General features: G+C 38.7%; 1 protein-coding gene across 1 annotated transcript in view; it reads left to right on the plus strand.

Moving 5' to 3' along the window:
- UTRN (utrophin) overlaps nucleotides 1-19,728 on the plus strand; it is a 467,571-nt gene that overhangs the window by 82,597 nt on the left and 365,246 nt on the right. Inside the window, exon 3 of the mRNA XM_081829379.1 lies at nucleotides 15,389-15,450. Coding sequence (XP_081685505.1) covers nucleotides 15,389-15,450 — 62 coding nt within the window. The remainder of the gene's footprint in view (nucleotides 1-15,388; nucleotides 15,451-19,728) is intronic.

Consider the following 19,728-nt stretch of genomic DNA (forward strand, 5'->3'; position numbering starts at 1 on the left):
GCAAACATGAACTTGTTCTTCTAATCTTCAGCTGAATTAATTAAATTAATATCCAACTAAGTTAAATTAATCTAGACTTTCTGATGCTTAAGAGAGGCACATTTTCGACAAAGAAAAGAAATAACTGTTTTACACAGAAGGTGATCTCCCAGTTAGCTGTAACCAGGGATGGTATAGTCTGAAGTTATGAATTTTCAAAAAAGGCAAATAAATGTTAGACCTACAGTAGAGTATTAAATATAGTGCTGATTTGAGGCAGGATCTTAATTTTCAGCATTAACTTAGAGGATGAATGATCATAAAGGATAACATTAGCATGCTGGGGAAGTGGCTTGAATATCAGGTTTCTTGCATTTTTTTGTTCATACTGTGGATTTTATCTCTCTTGTCCAACTCTACCTGAATAAGCTTTTCAATAAAAAAGTATTAATGGCTCATCTGAACTTTTTACATAGTTATTAGCTATGTAAATTAAAAATGGGGGAGTATGCATTTTCCAATCTGAGACTATTTAAATTATTTTACTCATTAACTTTCAGTTTATATACTTTGAAGCAAAGAGTGCTGTGCTTCATGGGCTGATTTCTTAACCGTGAGGCCCATGGGAAGAAATCTTTGCCCCTGAAATTTTAAGGGGAAACATAGTGTTCCTTTCTGGCATGTTCTTCCTGCTTACTGTAAATATTTTTCTTGGATAAAGGATTGCATTTTAATGTACTTGCAATTTTGAAAATATAATTACTAAAATGACTCCTCCCCCTTTTAAAATTATGTCACATTTGATTTTGACTTGCCATGGCTTAATATTAGAAGACTCTAAAATAGAGAAAAATTCAAAAAGTACTTCTGAAATACTCTATTTTCTATTTTAAAAATTATATATATGTATAGGCCCTGAGGAAGTCTAGTTGGCTTGGTGTAATCTGTCCCTAACATTTTGGTTTACATTAATCTTCTATTTTTGTCTTCCCATCTTCATAGCTGATCAGTACCCGGGTAATTTTACCCTGAAATACTTGGATTTATTGCAAAAGGTGTATTTTAAATGATGCAACTCCCTTTTCAACAATGTTTCCATAGTACATAGACTAGAAGATGGGAAGAGATGAACCTCCAGAAGCACAGCTACTTTACATGTACCCAATTATCTCTTCAGACTGAAGTGGGAAACTCAGTGGAAAGACAGAAGGAAAAGCAGTGTACCCTGGAGAGTTTCATTTTTAGAAATGGGTGACCTTCACTGCACCTAATGTAGGAGCTTGGGGCTTGGTCTCTAAGGGAGCTCTTCTTGTGTGTTGTGTGTTGAGTGTTGGCATCTACAATCTCTCCCTCCCTCCCTCCTTCCCAGATCCTTCCTGTCTGCATGTAATTACAGACAGGCCATGTCTCCCTTATTCTCACCATCCCCCACCAAGGCAGGCAGGCAGACAGACAGACCTTCTCTCAGCCCAGTTTATTTTTATAGCTGCCACATTCTCTTCCCTTCCTACATGTTTACATTAATGTGGAAAACAACATACCTTTTGCAGAATGGGTGTTTTAAAGAAAAAAATGGTACAAAGTATTATTTGTTACAGAATTTTGAAAACATAGCTCATAAAAATAGAATATAAGAATCTCTCAGGATCTTAGAAATAGATGGTGCTAATATTTTGCCTCTTGTCTTTCTAGTTCTATATGCACACAATGTATAAGTGAAACACTGTATACTCTTTAATCTGCTTTTTTATTCCTTAATGTGAAAATCCTTCCATATCTTCACATATTCTTTCTTAATATCATTTTTTGGTAAGATTTTATTTTTAAGTAATTTCTACACCCAGGGTGGGGCTCGAACTCACAACCTAGAGATCCACTGACTGAGCCAGCCAGGCACCCTCTTAAATATCATTTTTTTAATGGTTGTATTTATGCATGAAAATATACTTTTAAATAATCCCTATGGATGGATATTTAGATTGTTTACAGGTTTTTTTTTTTCCCCCAATTATGGAGAGTACTTCAAAGAAGTACATTCTTTTACATGTATCTAAATATGTACGAGTCTAATTATTTCCTTAAGATAAATTTCCAGAATTTGTGGGTCAATGGTCATATAATCCTAAATATGTTAGTACAGAAGTTGTCGTATTGCTCCAGGAAACTTGTAATAATATACATACATGTCTCTCAGCCCAAAGCCAGCTTCCTTGCTCCCTTTACAACATTGGATGCCAGCTGATTCTGGGTGGTTAAATTCACCATCTTTCTCCAGGCACTTTTTCCCCAGCTCCTCTGGTGCTTTAACTCTGTTAAGTATGCCTTTCCTCTGAAAACTTCAGCTCCTGGGATGGTCTCCTGTAGGTGAAGACATTCTCTTTACTGCCCTAGTCTTGCCTTGTCACAGGCTTGCTTGACATTTTCACCTGAATATCCTGCTAACTCTTGATTCATTAGATGCGGAGAACTTCCTTTCTTTCCTGAGTGGTTTCTCTTCCTGTGCTTCTATTTTTCTTTTTCTTCTTTTTTTAAATGGAGAGGCACTGCCATCCTTTTTGCATTACCTGAAAGCCTGGGACTTTTTTTGACTTCTCTTCTTCTTCATTGCCCTTCTAGTAGTTCAGTAGTCAGGTCATGGTAACCTCACCTGGACGACTCAATGCCTCTTTACATCCATCTCTTCCTTTCTAATTTCTTTCTTTTAAGATTTTATTTATTTGACAGAGACACAGCGAGAGAGGGAACACAAGCAGGGGGAGTGGGGGAGGGAGAAGCAGGCCTCCCGCTGAGCAGGGAGCCAAATGAGGGGCTCGATCCCAGGACCCTGGGATCATGACCCGAGCCGAAGGCAGACGCCCAACCACTGAGCCACCAGGCGTCCCATCTTCCTTTCTAATTTCATTGCTATCTCACTACTTCTGGCTTTCAGATGTCCATCATGGGTGACTGTAATAAGGGTTGCATTGGCTTCCTTTCTTCTAGCCTCCCTCTCTATGAATCCATTCTTCATATGAAACTCACTAGAGCACACTTCTGATCCTGTTACTCCTTGGCTCAGAAAGTCAGTGGCCCACATTGCTTGTTCTTTTGAACTTAGCTTGATTTTAAAAATCCTCCACAATCTAGCTGCAGCCCATTTAAAAAATTCAGTGATATTGCAGCTGTGATCAAAAATCATCCAGCCAGAGAAACAACTCATAGTTTTGTCTCTGTATCCTGTTCTTTATGCCTTGAGGACTTTGCATGTTCTCTCTTCCACAAATGCCCTAATGGTGTCTACATGCCTCAAATAAATCAATTCAAATGCAGCTTATTCCTTGCATTCTCTTCTGATTCCCTCCTCACCCCCATCAAAAAGAAATATTTTTCCTGCGCATTTATGAATGTATCTGTACCTAAGATATTAATTATAATTGTCCATCACTTATTTATATACTTGTCTTATCCTCGCCGATGCCCCACCTTCCCTCTGTGATACCTTCTTGAAAGCATCATCTGAATCTCTTTTGGGACCAGCATAGTAGATATTCAGTAAAATACTATCTGGTGGTCAGTAAATGCCCCTTTCTATTTCTTTTTTTCCCCCCAAAGTAGATGAGCAACTAATTTTCGTTAAAAGAGTAGGAAATATAAAACTTTAGGTGGTGACTATAACAAAAAGCAGAAATATTTCCAATTCTTAGTAGGTCTGTTTATTGGACAAGAAGTCTTATAAAACAACTGACACTAATTTTTTCATGCACAGCTGTTAATTTTTGCATTCTTTTTGCTCAGTCCTGTTAGCTCCCAATACTTAAAAGTAGGTTATAAGGGCTATCGATTGTCTCACTGGGAAGACTGCAATGAAGGCAAGCTTCTCAAACCTGCCATGCACGTTGGCATTCATTAAACAATCATTATGAGCAAGCAGGCTCAAAAACAGTTCATATAGCCTGTTTCATAAGCTTGGTAAGCTGCAGCTCTCTGTCCTTCTGAAGGACATGAGGGTTTTAGTTGGAGTAAATGCAGCAGTATTCCAGAGCTGTGCAACGTAGTGGGATGGCTACCATGTACCTGAACCATGACCAGTCTGAGTTGGGATGTGCTATAAAAGTAAAATACACCCCATATTTCAAAAAGGGTAGTAAGAAAAAGTGTAAAATATCAATAGTTTAAAATATTTTGTATGTATATGGGGTAAAGAACACATATTACTAAAATTAATTTTACCTCCTTTTTTTTAACATGGCTACTCGAAAACTAAAAATTTAAAATTTTTATATTATATAGCTTGCCTTGTTCTATAGAACAATGCTGTTTTAGAGAGAGGATTTAGTTAGACTTTCCGTCAATATCAGGCAATGAGGATCGTCCCAGCTGATGGCTGAACACAGGGTCTGAAGGGATTGAGCCTCCTAGATATGCCAGGTTTTTATTCTTTTTAGTCAGTGGTGGGACCTGTCTGTAAAATATTTTGGCCAGTCCACATTTATTGATTAACACTAAACTCACCAGTGGGAGATTGTTCCTAACCTTCTAATTATGCCAATTACCAAGCGCAGTAAAAGCACATTTCTCATGTTCATTAAATTAATTGGCAAAGTCTCTGGTGTTAATGGTGACAAGGATAACATACCTTGGTAGAGGCCACCTCTAGGGTTTAGCCTTTCTAATTAAATTACAACTTACCTTGTCTGGAGTTGTTATCCTAGGTTGGGATAACACAAGCCTGGGAAGTGGTTTGTGTGCTGGAGTCCATGTGTTCCCCTGTGGTCAGCCTGTGCAGTGATTAAGCAACCTGCCTCTCCTTTCTCATCTTTCCTCTCAGGATTCCCCTCCTCCACTTTACAAAAGAAAGACACACCACTCACCCTCTCCAGATCTTTCTGTGCTTCACTACTGCATTATTGCAAACAAGGGAGCAATATTAGAATGCAAAGTAAAGAACATTCCCTTAAAAATTATTAAAATGGTTAGTGCTTTATTGCATCCAGGGGCAAGACTTTGTGCCTGCCATGCATGCATCCATCCATCCCTCTCAGAATGAGAATTCTGATGGGAGCTGTGGCCTGGTTACCCTGGAGACACATATGAACATGGTTTATAAATAGAAAACTAAAGTCAGACTTCCCTCGTCAGAAAATAAGTCTGATTAGCTGATTAGTTTGACAATGAGGACTAGTTTTGCCAATTAGGTAGTAGAGACATTTTCTAATAATTGAATGAGCTAAATTTGTGGCTCCTTAACAATGTGCCGGAAATTGTATCTTTTTAACTATTTAGATTTACCATAGATATTAATTGTCAACTTGAAAATGTGCATGGGAATTCTTTTAGAGGTTCATGAACACAAATGTTTGAAGCCTCTGACTTTAACACAAACATAGCATCACATTTCTATGTTGAAAATGTATATTATAGGGGCGCCGGGGTGGCTCAGTTGGTTAAGCATCTGCCTTTGGCTCAGGTCATGATCCTAGGGTCCTGGAATTTGAGCCCCACATTGGGTTCCTTGCTCAGTGGGGAGCCTCCTTCTCCCTCTGCCTGTCACTCCCCCTGCTTGACTCCTCTCTCTCTCTCTCTTTTTCTCTCAAATAAATAAATAAAATCTAAAAAAAAAAAAGAAATTGTATATTATAGACATCATACAGGAAGTTTTAAGTGGAGAATGAAAAGGTGCAAAAAGACACTCCAGAAAAGAAATGGTACAGAGACTCAAAGGGTGTTGGGATTGCTCGAGGGTTAACACACCCGTGCAGCCCGGTGATCTGTATGGCTAAGAATTCCAAAATGGTGACCTAAGCCAAGACAGGTCCAGGGAGGGGTTTTGGAAAAGAATATTCAGAGAGGCAGGATGGAGGGAAGTTTGGATGTTTAAAAAAGCAAGATGGGTGGAAGAAGGAGGTGAGTAATAAAAATTAAGAGGAGAGAAGGAGGGGAAGAGTCTCAGCCCTAAGGATTCTTCAAATGATGGGTTGTAGTCAAGGAGGCTGGTAGCTCTAGACATTTTGGAATGTTCATTCTGGCCTCTAAGGTTGTGTAGACTTTTGCAAGTCGAATCTTGAGGAGCTGAAGATAGTTTTTCTTTGGTTCTCAAATTCCTTGGGGTCATATTGCTCTTTGGGGCTACCTGGAGACTCTCCTGAGTGGCTGAATTGAAAGGCAGCACTTGAGCTTGCATGAATTGTGGTCTGGGTCTTCATCTGTCTCAGGGTGCTTACATGGGTCCTGACACACACAGAATTAAATGGAAATAGTTCCAAGGAGGGAAGCCAAACAGTTCTGCCACACCTTTTAATTCAGTGGAGTTGTTGGCTTCAGAATGTTATCACTGGCATCTAATGATGCTCATTCACTCATTATTTATTTATTTATTTATTTAAAAGATTTTATTTATTTATTTGACAGAGAGAGAGATAGCAAGAGCAGGAACACAAGCAGGGGGAGTGGGAGAGCAAGAAGCAGGCTTCCTGCCGAGCAGGGAGCCCGATGTGGGGCTCGATCCCAGGACCCTGGGATCATGACCTGAGCCGAAGGCAGACGCTTAACGACTGAGCCACCCAGGCGCCCTATTTATTTATTTTTTTAAAGATTTTGTTTATTTGAGAGAGAGAATGAGAGACAGCACAAGAGGGAAGAGGATCAGAGGGAGAAGCAGACCCCCCGCTGAGCAGGGAGCCCGATGCGGGACTCGATCCCGGGACTCCAGGATCATGACCTGAGCCAAAGGCAGTTGCTCAACCAACTGAGCCACCCAGGCGCCCACATTCACTCATTATTAATTGCTCGCTGCTTCTCAGTATATATTTTTATCTGACTGTGATGACCCAAAGTTGTAATTATAGAAGACATGTGGTCTACAGTTAAAGTTTTTCTCCATCGGTTCTATGGAAAATAAAAGCATTCCTACATAGGAGTGAGAGGAGATATTTGGATACTGAAAGTATTGTTTTCTTTTTTTTTGGATATTTTTTCCAAGATTTTTTTGTTTGACAAATGCTATTTATTGGACATTTTTGTTTAATTACATGGACTTATTAGGAATCTAAAAGGAATCCAGATAGATTCCTCATAAAATGGGGAAAATAATTAAATAATTAAAATGAGAAAACTACTATGTGAATATTTAGCAGTGTTGGAAGGACATGTTTTTGCTCCTATTTTAGAAAGTAGAACTTGTCATGAGAAAGTTTGAAGTCAGATCACTGGAATGTATTTTCCATTCAAAAAAAATTTTCCCCATTCTCATAAAAACTCATTTGCATGAATTTTTATACATCTGGAGATGTATGTTTATGAAGATTTCTGTAGACAGTTGGTGGAACATGATAGATCTTTAATAGGAATAAAGTGAGAGAATTTCGCAGATATTTTCTTTTTAAAGTCTAGCTTTTTCATCACTAAAATCACTTAAAAAATTAGTTTTCTATTGACTTTTCATGACAGTGACTCATCATCATTATGACTCATTCAGTTCTTCCTAAATAACCTCTCCTTGTACTGTGACATTTCAAGTGATTTTTTTTTAAGGATTTTTTATTTATTTACTTGAGAGAGAGAGGGAGGGAGAGAGCACGAGCAGGGTGAGGGACGGAGGGAGAGGGAGAAGCAGACTCCCCTCTGAGCAGGGAGCCCGATATGAGCCTTGATCCCAGGACCCTGACATGACCTGTGCCGAAGGCAGACGCTTAACCAACTGAGCCACCCAGGCTCCTTTCAAGTGATTTTAATAAAGCTCCTTCACTCCTGGGACAGAAGTCCAAAATGAAGTGTTTGTATGTAAAGTTTACAGTTTCTGCCCCCATAAATTGAGTGCTTGTTCTTTTGCATTTGCAATATATATAATACAGTTTATATCTAAGATATGAAGAGTTTTTCCAAAAGATATTTCCAGAGAAAAGATTTCAAACAATTCTGGATGCCTACAAATCTTACAGTCTTTAGGTTGAGTTTAGCAGCTCTAGAAAGTGAAAGTTGGAAAATGTTCCCTCCTGTATTTAAAAAACTTGAATTCATCAACTAGAAATAGGTAAGAGGTGAATAAACTCTAAAATTAGAAGATGGTCAGGAATTATTGTTTATATCTAATTTTGGAAATAATTCTTTAGGGAATAGATTGTTTTGCAATATTTTGTAGATTAAATGCAAAAGAGCTATCTGAACCCCAGTGACCTTGGAGTAGCATGCTGTTGACTTGGGCTAGTTTCCTTTTGGCTAAGATCAAGTGTAGAAAGTCTTCAGGATATCTCAGATTTGGGTGGTTTTTGCATTTTCAAAATGCAGTCTTATGGTCAGCATCATCAGTCATTAGAGAAATGCAAATTTGAACCATGACATACCACTGAACACCTACTAGGATGGCTATAATTTAAAAAAGGAAAATAAATGTTAGTGAGGATGTGGAGATTGAAATCTGTACATTGCTGATAGGAGTGTAAAATGATGCAGTCATTATGGAAAACAGTTTCCATGGAAGGCAGTTTCTCAAAATCTAAGCATAGTATGACCACATAATCCAGCCATTCCACTGCTAGGTAAATACCCAAAGGAACTGAAAGCGGGGACTTGAACAGGTACTCGCATGCCAGTTTTCTTTGTCGCTGTATTCACAATAGCCAAAAGGTAGAAATGACCCAAGTGTCTATCAACAGACGAATGGATGAATAAAATGTGGCATATAGGTGTGTGTCTGGGTGGCTCGGTTGGTTTAGCGTCCAGCTCTTGGTTTTGGCTCAGGTCATGATCTCCATGATCTCAGGGTCGTGAGATCGAGCCCCATGTCAGGCTCTGTGCTCAGCGTGGAGTCTGCCTGTCCCTCTCCCTCTCTCCTCCTCCTGCTCACTCTTGCTCTCTTTCTGTCTCTAAAATAAATAAAATCTTCAAAAAAAGGTGGCATATACATACAATGAAATATTCAACCATAAAAAGGAAATTCTGACACATGCTACAACATGGATAATCCTAGAAAACATGATGTTAGGTGAAATAAGCCAGATGCAAAAGGACAGATACTGTATGATTCCACTTACATGAAATATCTAGAAGAGGCAAATACATATAGATAGAAAGTAGATTAGGGGTTACTAGTGCCTGAGAGGAGGGGGAAATGGGAGAATTATCACACTTTATTTGTTTTTATTTATTTGTTTGTTTGTTTGTTTGTTAGAGAGAGCGTGGGCAAGAGAGAGTGAGAGAGAGCACAAGCAGGGGGAGCTGCAGGCAGAGGGAGAAGCAGGCTCCTTGCTGAGCAAGGAGCCCGATGCGGGACTTGATCCCAGGGCACTGGGATCGTGACCTGAGCCAAAGGCAGCTGCCCAATCGACTGAGCCACCCAGGCGTCCCAACACTTTATTTGTTTTTTAAGTAGGCTCCACTCCCAATGGTGGGGCTCGAACACACAACCCCGAGATCAAGAGTCGCCTGCTCTACCGACTGAGCCAGCCAGGTGCCCCTGTGAATGGGAGAATTATTGCTTAATGGTTATAAAATTTCTATTTGGGCAGATGAAAAAAGTTTTGGACATGGTGGTGATGGTCGCACAACCTTGTAAACGTAATTAATACCACTGGGTTGCACACTTTAATATGGTTAAAGTGGCAAACTTTATGTTCTATGTATTTCACCACAGTTAAAAAAATTTTAATAATGTAATATACCAAAAAAAACCATTGAATTGTAGACTTTACATGGATGAATTTTATGGTATGTGAACTGTATCTGAATCAAGATGATAAAAAGCTTTGCAAGCACGGGAGGAGTACTAGATAAAGAGATGGGGATTCTTATTTGATTTCTGGCACCACCTAACTTCATCTTGTGGGATAAGCTCCCGACATGTCTAGTTTCAGAATGGATTTGATCTCTAATTTTATGTACTTTCCTGCTCTTAGACACACTGATTCTGTGAGAGTAAGGTGGGTAGTTTGGGTGGGTTAGGTTGGTTCTCTGCTGAAACAAACATTTTCCTCCAATGGTAAAAATGACAGAAATCCTAAATACAGTGCAGGTGGGGCTGTAGATTTTTTGGAATCCAAGGGCTGCAGAATTGCCATTAATTTGGGAGGGGAGTGAATGGATCATGCTAGAAGAACTAGTGTTTATGTAAAGAAGCTGCTTTTCAAAGAATCCATATTTTCTTAAAAAACATTTTTGAGCATATATTTGTAACTCTGTACTCATCTTTTTATGGGTATAAACATCTTTCAGGATTGAAAACTTTAAAGTTTGGAGAATTTTAGAATTATTCTTTGAGCATTATTGTATGTTAAAACCCTCTGTTTTCTCATAGATACGTAATTATGTTTTAATTAAATATGCTGTTTTTTGTAGATACTGAGTTTGAGCCTGAAATGAAGAGGGTATTATTCTGTTTTCTCTTACTCTGTCTAGAATGCCGTTCTTCGCATGAACCAGACTTCGTCTGTCCTGCAAGATATATTTTAAGTGCCTTTTTTCCCAACGAAACTCTGACCTGCTTGTGCTTGGCATACATTGAACGCAGGTTCAGGAGTCAGTGGGACCTGGTTCTGTTTGTTACTCTTGTCACTTGCGCAGTGGGTGACGCTGAGCAATTCATTCAGCTTTTGTCTCTGGATCTCAGGGTTCTTATTTGAAAAGTAAAGTTGTTTTCTTCTTGTCACTTCACGCACCTTCACATCTCCTAAAGAGACCATCGAATTGTTTTTTGCTTTTTATAGAGTGAGGTCTGAAAGTCTGTTTCAAATGCAGTTTTTGGCTTTAATAACTTAAATGCGATAAGCATACGAAGCTAACATTTGAAATGTTAGTTATCTAAACTCCACATATACTTAGGTAGTTTTGACAATTTTGACAAAAAAGCACATTTTAAAGTTTTTTTTTTTTCAGGCCCTATGAGGATGTCAGATTTTGAAACAAATTCAGAGTTTACACACTCTAATTGAGAGCCGTCTGTCTCCTCTTGTCTCTGTATCTTTGACTACATGTTTGCAACATTTGGCAGATTATTACATAAATATTTACATATTTCCATGTGCCATTTTAATTCATGTTGTTTCAATAAATGAATTGCTGGTGTTCAAAGGCCAAGCAAGTGGGTAGCAGACACCAAGAGAGGAGAATGATCTCACTAAGCCTTGGTGGTAGGTTTCTTTGGGCTTGACTAAATACAGTAGCCAGAAAAAGAAGAAGTGGGAGTATGGTCTGAAATGCTTTCATTGCTTCTGAAATAATCTCTTTTGCTAATGAGGAACTGGCTTTCTAGGGTGAGTTGCGTTTCATGAGAGGCTTTAATAAAGCCAGTCCAAGTTTTAAATCATCCAACAAGACATTTCTCTTTTGGTTTAAAGTGTAGGGACTTCTTTTCTGAATAACTGCATTCTGTGGAACTCAGGTTATTGCCAGCCAATTGGATACTCTTCAATTTCTTTGAAAGATATACTGGTGGATAGTGCTTTCTCTCTAATAGTAGTCCGGTTTTAATGGCGGTATGCATGTTCCTAGGACTTGGGTATTTCCATAAGGGAAACAAGTCTAATTTCTCTGCCACATTTCCAGTTTAGGATTTAAATTGAGATTTGTTGCTACGTTCTGCTGAAAGAATTTTTGATATGCATTTGAGCTGGTGAAGTGAAAAAAATTGCAAGCCAGTTTCCTGGAAGATTTATCAGGCAGTTTTGTTGATGTTTCTTGCTTCACTTCTCTCACCCATCACAGAAATAAAATTCCGGGCGAGACAGCAGCAAAGGCCCTTGGATCTGTGTGAGCATGTCAGAAGCATTTTAAGAGGAGCAAAATATTTAGAGGAAGAATTTGGAAAATCAGCCTTAAGGGATTTAACACATTTTTCTCCTCCTAATTCAGTCCCGTGTTTGTCCCCCTAATGGAGAAAGGTCATTAATGGATAAGATTTGCTAAGCCCCAAAAGGCTTTCAGAAACTAAAGAGTTTTTCTAAAATCCAAATCTAAAGAAAATGCTTGTTTGGAAACTGGAATGAATACATTTAAAGTGTAAATTATACTAACTTATTTATATAGAATAATCGAGTTATATGTAAGATGGTGTTGTCTATACATTTTTATTTTGGAGAAATTAAATGACAGATTGGCTTGATAATGGAGAGCTGAATGACTTTGAGACTTTTGAAGTTCTGTATAAATTTCTAGGAAGGGCAGAATGATTGATTTGAATTCCGTGACTGAGATTTTTTAGTTGTCTTGCTTATCGCTTTGCTAGCATATTTTCACCTCCCAGAAACAGGACCTGGGCCAGTGTTGTTACCTTAATTGTGGTGCAGAGGGCAGTTTTCTACTAGTAAGTGTTCCAAATTTGTTACATTTTAATCTCATAATTGAAAAGCTACAGGCTAATTCCAGTTCTTTTACTGAATTCCTCTCTGGTAGAAATAAGAGGGGTGTGTGTGTGTGTGTGTGTGTATGTGATTGTTAGAAAAGGGAAATGTGAACTAGCGCCTTATTGAAATATGAACTCTTCCCCCCCCTTTTTAAAAAAAATTTTGTTTTATTATGTTATGTTAATCACCATACATTACATCATTAGTTTTTGATGTAGTGTTCCATGATTCATTGCGTATAACACCCAGTGCTCCATTCAATACGTGCCCTCTTTATTTTTTTATTTATTTTTATTTATTTTATTATTTTTTTTTTTTAAGATTTTATTTATTTATTTGAGACAGAGAGAATGAGAGAGAGCACATGAGAGGGGGGAGGGTCAGAGGGAGAAGCAGACTCCCTGCCGAGCAGGGAGCCCGATGCGGGACTCGATCCAGGGACTCCAGGATCATGACCTGAGCCGAAGGCAGTCGCTTAACCAACTGAGCCACCCAGGCGCCCCACGTGCCCTCTTTAATACCCATCACCAGGCTAACCCATCCCCCCACCCCCTCCCCTCCAGAACCCCCCCTTTTTTAACTGTATCAGGAATGAATACAGAGGAGTGTTTATAAATTTGGGAGTATTTTTGAAAGGTTTGGATGCTGGATATATCTCTGCGATAAGCATACGAAGCTAACATTTGAAATGTTAATTATCTAAACTCCACATATACTTTATCTCTGCAACCTCATACTTTATTTCATATTGGTTACTTAGACTCATTCAAACTTTGATTTGACCCAAAGATCAAAGACTATTATAGAAACATTCACTTATTAATTTTTATAAACATCTCTGTGTGGCAGGAATCTATTTTTAGAATTTGATTTCCTTCTTTGTGTGATAAGTTGAAAAACCTTAGTTATCATTTGGTAAGGTGCACATACTCATTTCTTTGTCCAGTCTATATCTGGAGAGGAACCTATGAAGTATTAAATATTTTAACATGTGTTTGAAAATAAGAAGGTTAAATGCTCAGAAAAGAGGGTAAGAAAAAACCAAAATTTATTAATATTAATCCCTAAGAATATTCTCCATTTTTATGGTGATAAAATCTTCAAATTGTATGAATGTTATGAATTTAGGAAAATTTAATATTTATGACCTTTATATGTATTTTTGTTCATAGCAATATGGAATAATATGTATGGTAAAATGTACAAAAGTAAATCCTTTCTAAGGCTAATGGGACAAATAATTAGCTTTTCTAAGAGCTCTGTACACTGATATTTAATATTATATTTATATTGGTGGGGCTGGTATAGTGCTCTCTGCAGGTTGTTGTATGTGGCTGACTTCTATTCTGTGTATCATCTCAGCTCTGTCCCTCTTGGGCGTGATTGCAAGGTGGGGACATTCAGAGTGTGTAAGCAAGTCCTCTTGGTTAATAAATGGCTTATATGTGGCATTGATCGATGGTAGAAAGCCTGAAATCAGGTCTGATGCTGACTGCATTGTCCTTCCTGGAAGGCAGGCTACCTACCTCTCAGTGCAATTAACATCAAGAGGGTTCTTAGACAGCAGTTTTGTTTTTCATCCAATTGTCCCCTTTGTGTCTCTGAGTCAGTCTCCAATTACCTTTATGGATGTGTAAGAGTGCACTCTTTTCTGGAGCTGCAGCTATCCTATTTATTTCAGGAATGACCTTTTAATCACAAACTCTCCTACCAGAAGGGAGTAAGGACCAAAGATATCACAAACTTGGTGAAGTGGTGGGTGAACTTCTAATTCTGCTGTTAGAGATGCATGAGGTCTATGTTGAAGGCAGCCCTTTGAAACTAATGCACGGAGAGCAGAGCGCACTGGGGCCTCTCTGTTATTATTTTGCTGTTACGTTGTGGGAGGCAGCCTGGCAGTGTGGATGGTCCCGGGCAGGCGGCGTATTCATACACACAGACAGAACCGCAGCTTTCTGCTTGGTTCCAAATCCTCCTGAGGCAGCTTTCGGAACCAGTTAGAGATTGTTAATGTGCTGTTCTCTAGGTGTTAAGCCAACACTGACTCTTGCTGGTTGTAATAGAGGACTGGGGAGCAGTTGAAGAGGGTATCATTAGAAATAACAGAGAGGGTACAATGGGTATTTATCTTTCATGTTTACATGTATACTGTAGTAATAATTGTAGCATAACAGTAACAGAGAGCTCAAAGCCAGCTCTTTGCCAAGTGGTTTCCGCTCATAGTCACTAATCCTCAAAATGCCCTTGCAAGCTGGGTGTTATTTATTTCTCTTTTACAGATGAGAACCCGAGGTGAGGAGGCATTGTAATGATTTACCCGAGGTCACACACTAAGTGGATTGGGGTGCGGTCTATTTTGTTCTAAAGCTCTTTGTTCTTTTTGATATATCACATGGTTTCCCTGTGCTTAACTAAATCATTCTGCCCATCTTCAAGATGTTCAAGATGCTGTAGTTTTTAAAGTCAATTTTTATTGGCTTGGGCTTGGAACATGAATTTGTAATCAAAACCAAAGTTGATCATTTTTTTTTTTAAAAGAACGACTCTGATTTCTCCACTTGTAAAATACTGTATTTATAGATCAAGATCATTAAAATCTTGTCCTATCAGTTTTACTACAAAAAACAGGTTGTGGAATAACCTTATGCTAGTTTTTGTTCTGAAGGGTGTAGGACTTGTACAGAAAAGGAGGAAGATCATGAGTTTCTTAGGTTTTTCATGGATGACTTCGATTTTTGTTTTGGACATGCTAACATCTTTATCATGCTGAAATTTTACTTAAACAAAATGCAACAGAAAGTATTATGTGTAATTGTGAAAGTGAGGTGCTGATTCTGTCCCACACACATGATCGAATGGTTGGCGGCAATATGCTGAGGCTCAGGATGGGAGGGCCAGCCCCCTAGGGAAGGTGCCCTGACTTCCTGTGCAAGCAGACTCCCTCAGCCTTCCTGTTCTTAGCTGTGGATCTTTGTGCCTCAGGAACTACTAGGAGGACTTCTATTTTAAACTCTCCATGATGGGGATGGTTGTATATAGAACCCTTCCCAAAGGTACAGACTTTCATACATTTCCCTTCTTCCTTTTCCCTCCCACAGATGAACACAATGACGTGCAGAAGAAAACCTTTACCAAATGGATTAACGCTCGATTTTCAAAGGTAACGGAGACTTTCAAACACTTTATGGTGATTCAAATGCCTCTTTCTGATTGACGGAGTTTGTTTGGAAGTGCAATGAATTTTCCCATGACGTGACCGAATAGAAATCTTCTGAGTATGCAGATGCATTTATACTTTTTAAAAAATTCTCTTCTCAAATATATTTAAACGGAAATCCTGATACAAACAGTTCATGGTGTAAACACCTTCATGGTATAAACAGCTTTTTATTTTTACCTGGCATTCTCCAGATATAGGGCAACAGTTTGCTGCTTTTGACTCTGTGAATCCTGGGTACATTTAGGAAATGAATATATCACTGGGCAAATTTTGTGTTCACTTAGCTAGACAGATGATGATTTCACTTTGCCTGGTTAAAATCAGATTGTTATTCAGGCAGCCTTTCTACCCCATGCAGAAACGTTTAAGGATTTTCCTACCTGTGGATGTGGCTAATAATGTTGATCTGCACTGTGGTTCTTTTTTTGAGCACTTTCTCACTTCTTTCCCCAAGAATCTACTCTTTCTCAGCATTTATAACCACTTGGAACATAATCAGTGCTTTGAGCAATATTCCTTTTAGGGGCAGGGCAAACAGACAAAGGAATTGGCAGTGCTATTTTGAAACTTGTTCTTATGTAATTATCCATTGGTTATTGACATTGGAATTTGGTCCTTTAAGTTTGAAGTGGGAGGGAAATTTGCAGGACTCCACACCAGAAAGAGGAGAAATAAAAGTTTCTGGGCGAAACATCATCATAGTCTTTTAAATAGTATGAAAGCTACTTTAATTAAGAGGTTTTTTCTTTTTTCAGAATTTTCTATTTGAGAAGGTTGCAAAGGTCAAGAAAATAAACATTGGTATTTCTTTGAGGCAACGTGAGAATGTTTTAGGATTACTATGTGTAGCAGCACGGTTTAAAAATTGCTTCACATCTCAGTGTTTACAGATGATTATTTGATTGCAGTGTTTTCTTAGGTTTTGCACGTTTTTGTTGAGGGATGTTTTATCTTGCCTCTGAGAATGTAAGGAATGTGAAAACGAACTTTGACAGAAGGGTCAAGAATATAGAAGTGCTTGCATAATTGGTGGTTTTATGTGTAGGATTTATTCCAGAGCAGACATAGGTATTTTGGGGGAAATTTTAATTTGTTTTATTTTAGAAGCACAGGTAACATCTGGGTGCTTTGGATTTGACATGATTCAAAACTTTTGAAATATCCGTCTGCGTTGACCATATTCTGGGCAGTATTGTTTCAGCAACTGAGAGAGTTTGGATAGGAGATGTTTTAACCCAGTGGTTTTATGAGTGCTCAGATGTGTAAGATTATGCATCCTGGTTGTTATGGAGGATTATACGGTCATTTCTAGGTAGAGCAAGTTAAGCAGACCTACTTTTTAGCAGCTCAGTGTAGTCATTGGGGAAGAATTACCTTAGAACTGATTTTAAAGATCATTTGAAAACATCATAGTCTTGGTAGACCTACGTTTGGGGGACATTTGAAACTGGGTGAATGACTTTTACCCCTGTCTACGAGAATGGAGAGAACTAGTGCAAATAGGGCATGGAAAGGTGGAGAGTAGGCGAATAGAGGTGACAACTGAGAAAGAATAATTGAAAATGAAATTGAAAACTTTATCAGTGTTGCCATAAATTTGGCTCAGGCGAGATAGTACCTTGACGGTATATGACAGGCGGTTGAGCTGGAGCGTCACCCAGTAGGTGTGCTTCATCTCCAGGTCCAGAGCTGTTACTGATGGATGCAAGGCTGATACCAAAGCTGTCACTCATACCCAGTGTGGCCCAAGTACCCCTTTGCTGAGCTTTAAAAACATCCTCACTGCAGCTACTGTCCCTTAACTTCTTTTCCATTGGATGGTCCTCAGTGTCTACTGGATCATTTGGGTCATGTACCTGAATTCTCTCAAGAAATAGCTCAGTATCGGGGCACTGGGTGGCTCAGTCAGTTAAGTGTCTGATTCTTGGTTTCAGCTCAGGGCATGATCTCAGGGTTGTGAAATTGAGCCCCATGTTGGGCTCCACGCTTAGCGGGGAGTCTGCTTGAAATTCTCTCTCCCTCTACCTCTGCCCCCTCCCCTCACTCTCATTCTTCTCTCTCTCAAATAAATAAATAAATCTTAAAGAAAAAAAAAAAAGAAATAGCTCAGTATTTATCGTTGATGGTTAGCATCTTTAAAGAGACCTCATATAACACAAAGTCCAGTACTACCAGGATAGTTTACTTAACGAACTTGACATTTAAATTTGTACATTTTATAATGTATATATTATTCTGTACTATTCAGTGAGGGTTTTAAGTCCCATGTAAATTATTTGCCCCATGCAAATTATTTCGTAAATTATTACGAAGACGGTGAAAAGACCAGGTAATATTATCATTTTTAACATTTTTAACATTTTAACAGTTCCAGTTATGTAAACTGACACGGAAGCTAAAAGCTTATTTTGTTTGGAGAAAAAGTATCAAAAGTAGAGCTGACCCTGGAAACATTTCCTTTCAGATGACTTTGAGTCAGAAATCAAAGTAGAAGGAAAATTTGATGGTTCTAGAACAAACTTATCAAATAAATTATGAATATTTGGATATAAAGAGATGGAGAGTTCATGGCAGTGACATTGAACTTCATCCACATTTTTTCTTTCCTCTGGCTGTCTTAAATCCATAAATCAGATTGCTTCCACACTGCTGGTCAGGAAAGAGAATAACATTTCTACGCTGGGAGATTTCCATAGACTCCCATACAGCTTAATTCCACTCTGCTGGGAAAAGGTAGTTTTTGGGCATGGTGTCACTAAGTAATCCAGAGGCTAGCACAAGAAAAAAAAATCCTGGTGAAAAGAATGAACTTGATTTCATTTATTTTTTTATCCATGTCTTTTGGTATATTGTGGTAGAGTTTAAAATAGAATTATTGATTGAGTCTGCTGCTTCCCTGCAGCGTGGGTCCCTCCCTAGGGCAGTTGGGCCCTTGTCCTGAAAAATGCAAATAGATAACTGATGGTATCTTCCACCATTTAGGAATTTATTTTGAATTCCATCCCTGGACATTTTCTTTGTGGTCCCCTCCCCAGCCCATTTTTTTTTTTTTAAGTGTTTTCATTTTTTAATTTAATTTAATTTTTTATTTATTAGAGAGAGAGAGCATGAGAGGGAGGAGGGTCAGAGGGAGAAGCAGACTCCCTGCCGAGCAGGTAGCCGGATGTGGGACTTGATCCCAGGACTCGATCCCGGGACTCCAGGATCATGACCTGAGCTGAAGGCAGTTGCTTAACCAACTGAGCCACCCAAGCACCCCCTCCCCGGCCCATTGTAATCAAAATGCCAAATCTTAATTGATTCCACTACCTATATATATTCAAAATGTCTACTTTTCTCCCTCTTTTCTGACACCTCCTTTTGCCAAGTCACTATCATCTGAGTTAGGAAAAAATGTGAAAGACTTTAAGATAGGCAGAAAGATTAGTGAGAATCCTGTCAGCTCAGACATCTGGGTTATTGGCCTTCCCTTATCTGTGAGCTACTCTACAACTCTGAGAGTTGTAGAAAACAGATAATAATGCAAATAATTCTTATACATAAAAATGCAAAGTAGGTGGAATGCAGTTGATTATTATACCTTGGATAGACCTATTTTTGCATCTATTATAAATTTATTTCTGCTTTCCTTTATTGCATATAAACATGTGGTCTTTTGAATTCTCCTTTGAACCGGTCATACACCTTACTGGTTCTCTTGTCAATTAATGAGTTAAAGTCTTTGACACGTGTTGATATTACATGTGTATGAGTCATGATTTTACTGTTTTTGAAAATTATCCCTGAACATGTGGACCACTGTAATAATCTACCAACTGGTTCTGCCATGCCATGCTTCACCTATCCAATCCCTTCCTTCTGCTTTCTACAGAATAGCAGGAGTGGTCTTACAGTGTAAGTCTCAGTACCCTTTTCTCTTCAGTTAAATCTTTCAAGGGCTGCCCACTGTTCTTACTTGGCTTTTAAGGCCCTCAATTGTTGCTGTCTCCAGTCTACTTCTGATTACATTTTGCTTTACTCTCCTTCCCTCTTGATTCTCTAGCTATTACGATGAGCCGTCTCATGGCTTCTACCCTTCTGCATCTTTTCCTGGCCAACTCCTTCTCCTATTTCTTGCCTGAGCTGAAATGTCATTTCAAGGATACATTTTCTGAGCTCCTAGACGAGGGCAGATATGCTCTCTACTCGTAAAGCTTTATCCACTGATGCACTGATCAG

The sequence above is a fragment of the Leptonychotes weddellii genome, chromosome 8 (genome assembly GCF_054177405.1).
Source record: "Leptonychotes weddellii isolate Sample4059 chromosome 8, ASM5417740v2, whole genome shotgun sequence".
NCBI classification, from domain to species: Eukaryota; Metazoa; Chordata; class Mammalia; order Carnivora; family Phocidae; genus Leptonychotes; species Leptonychotes weddellii.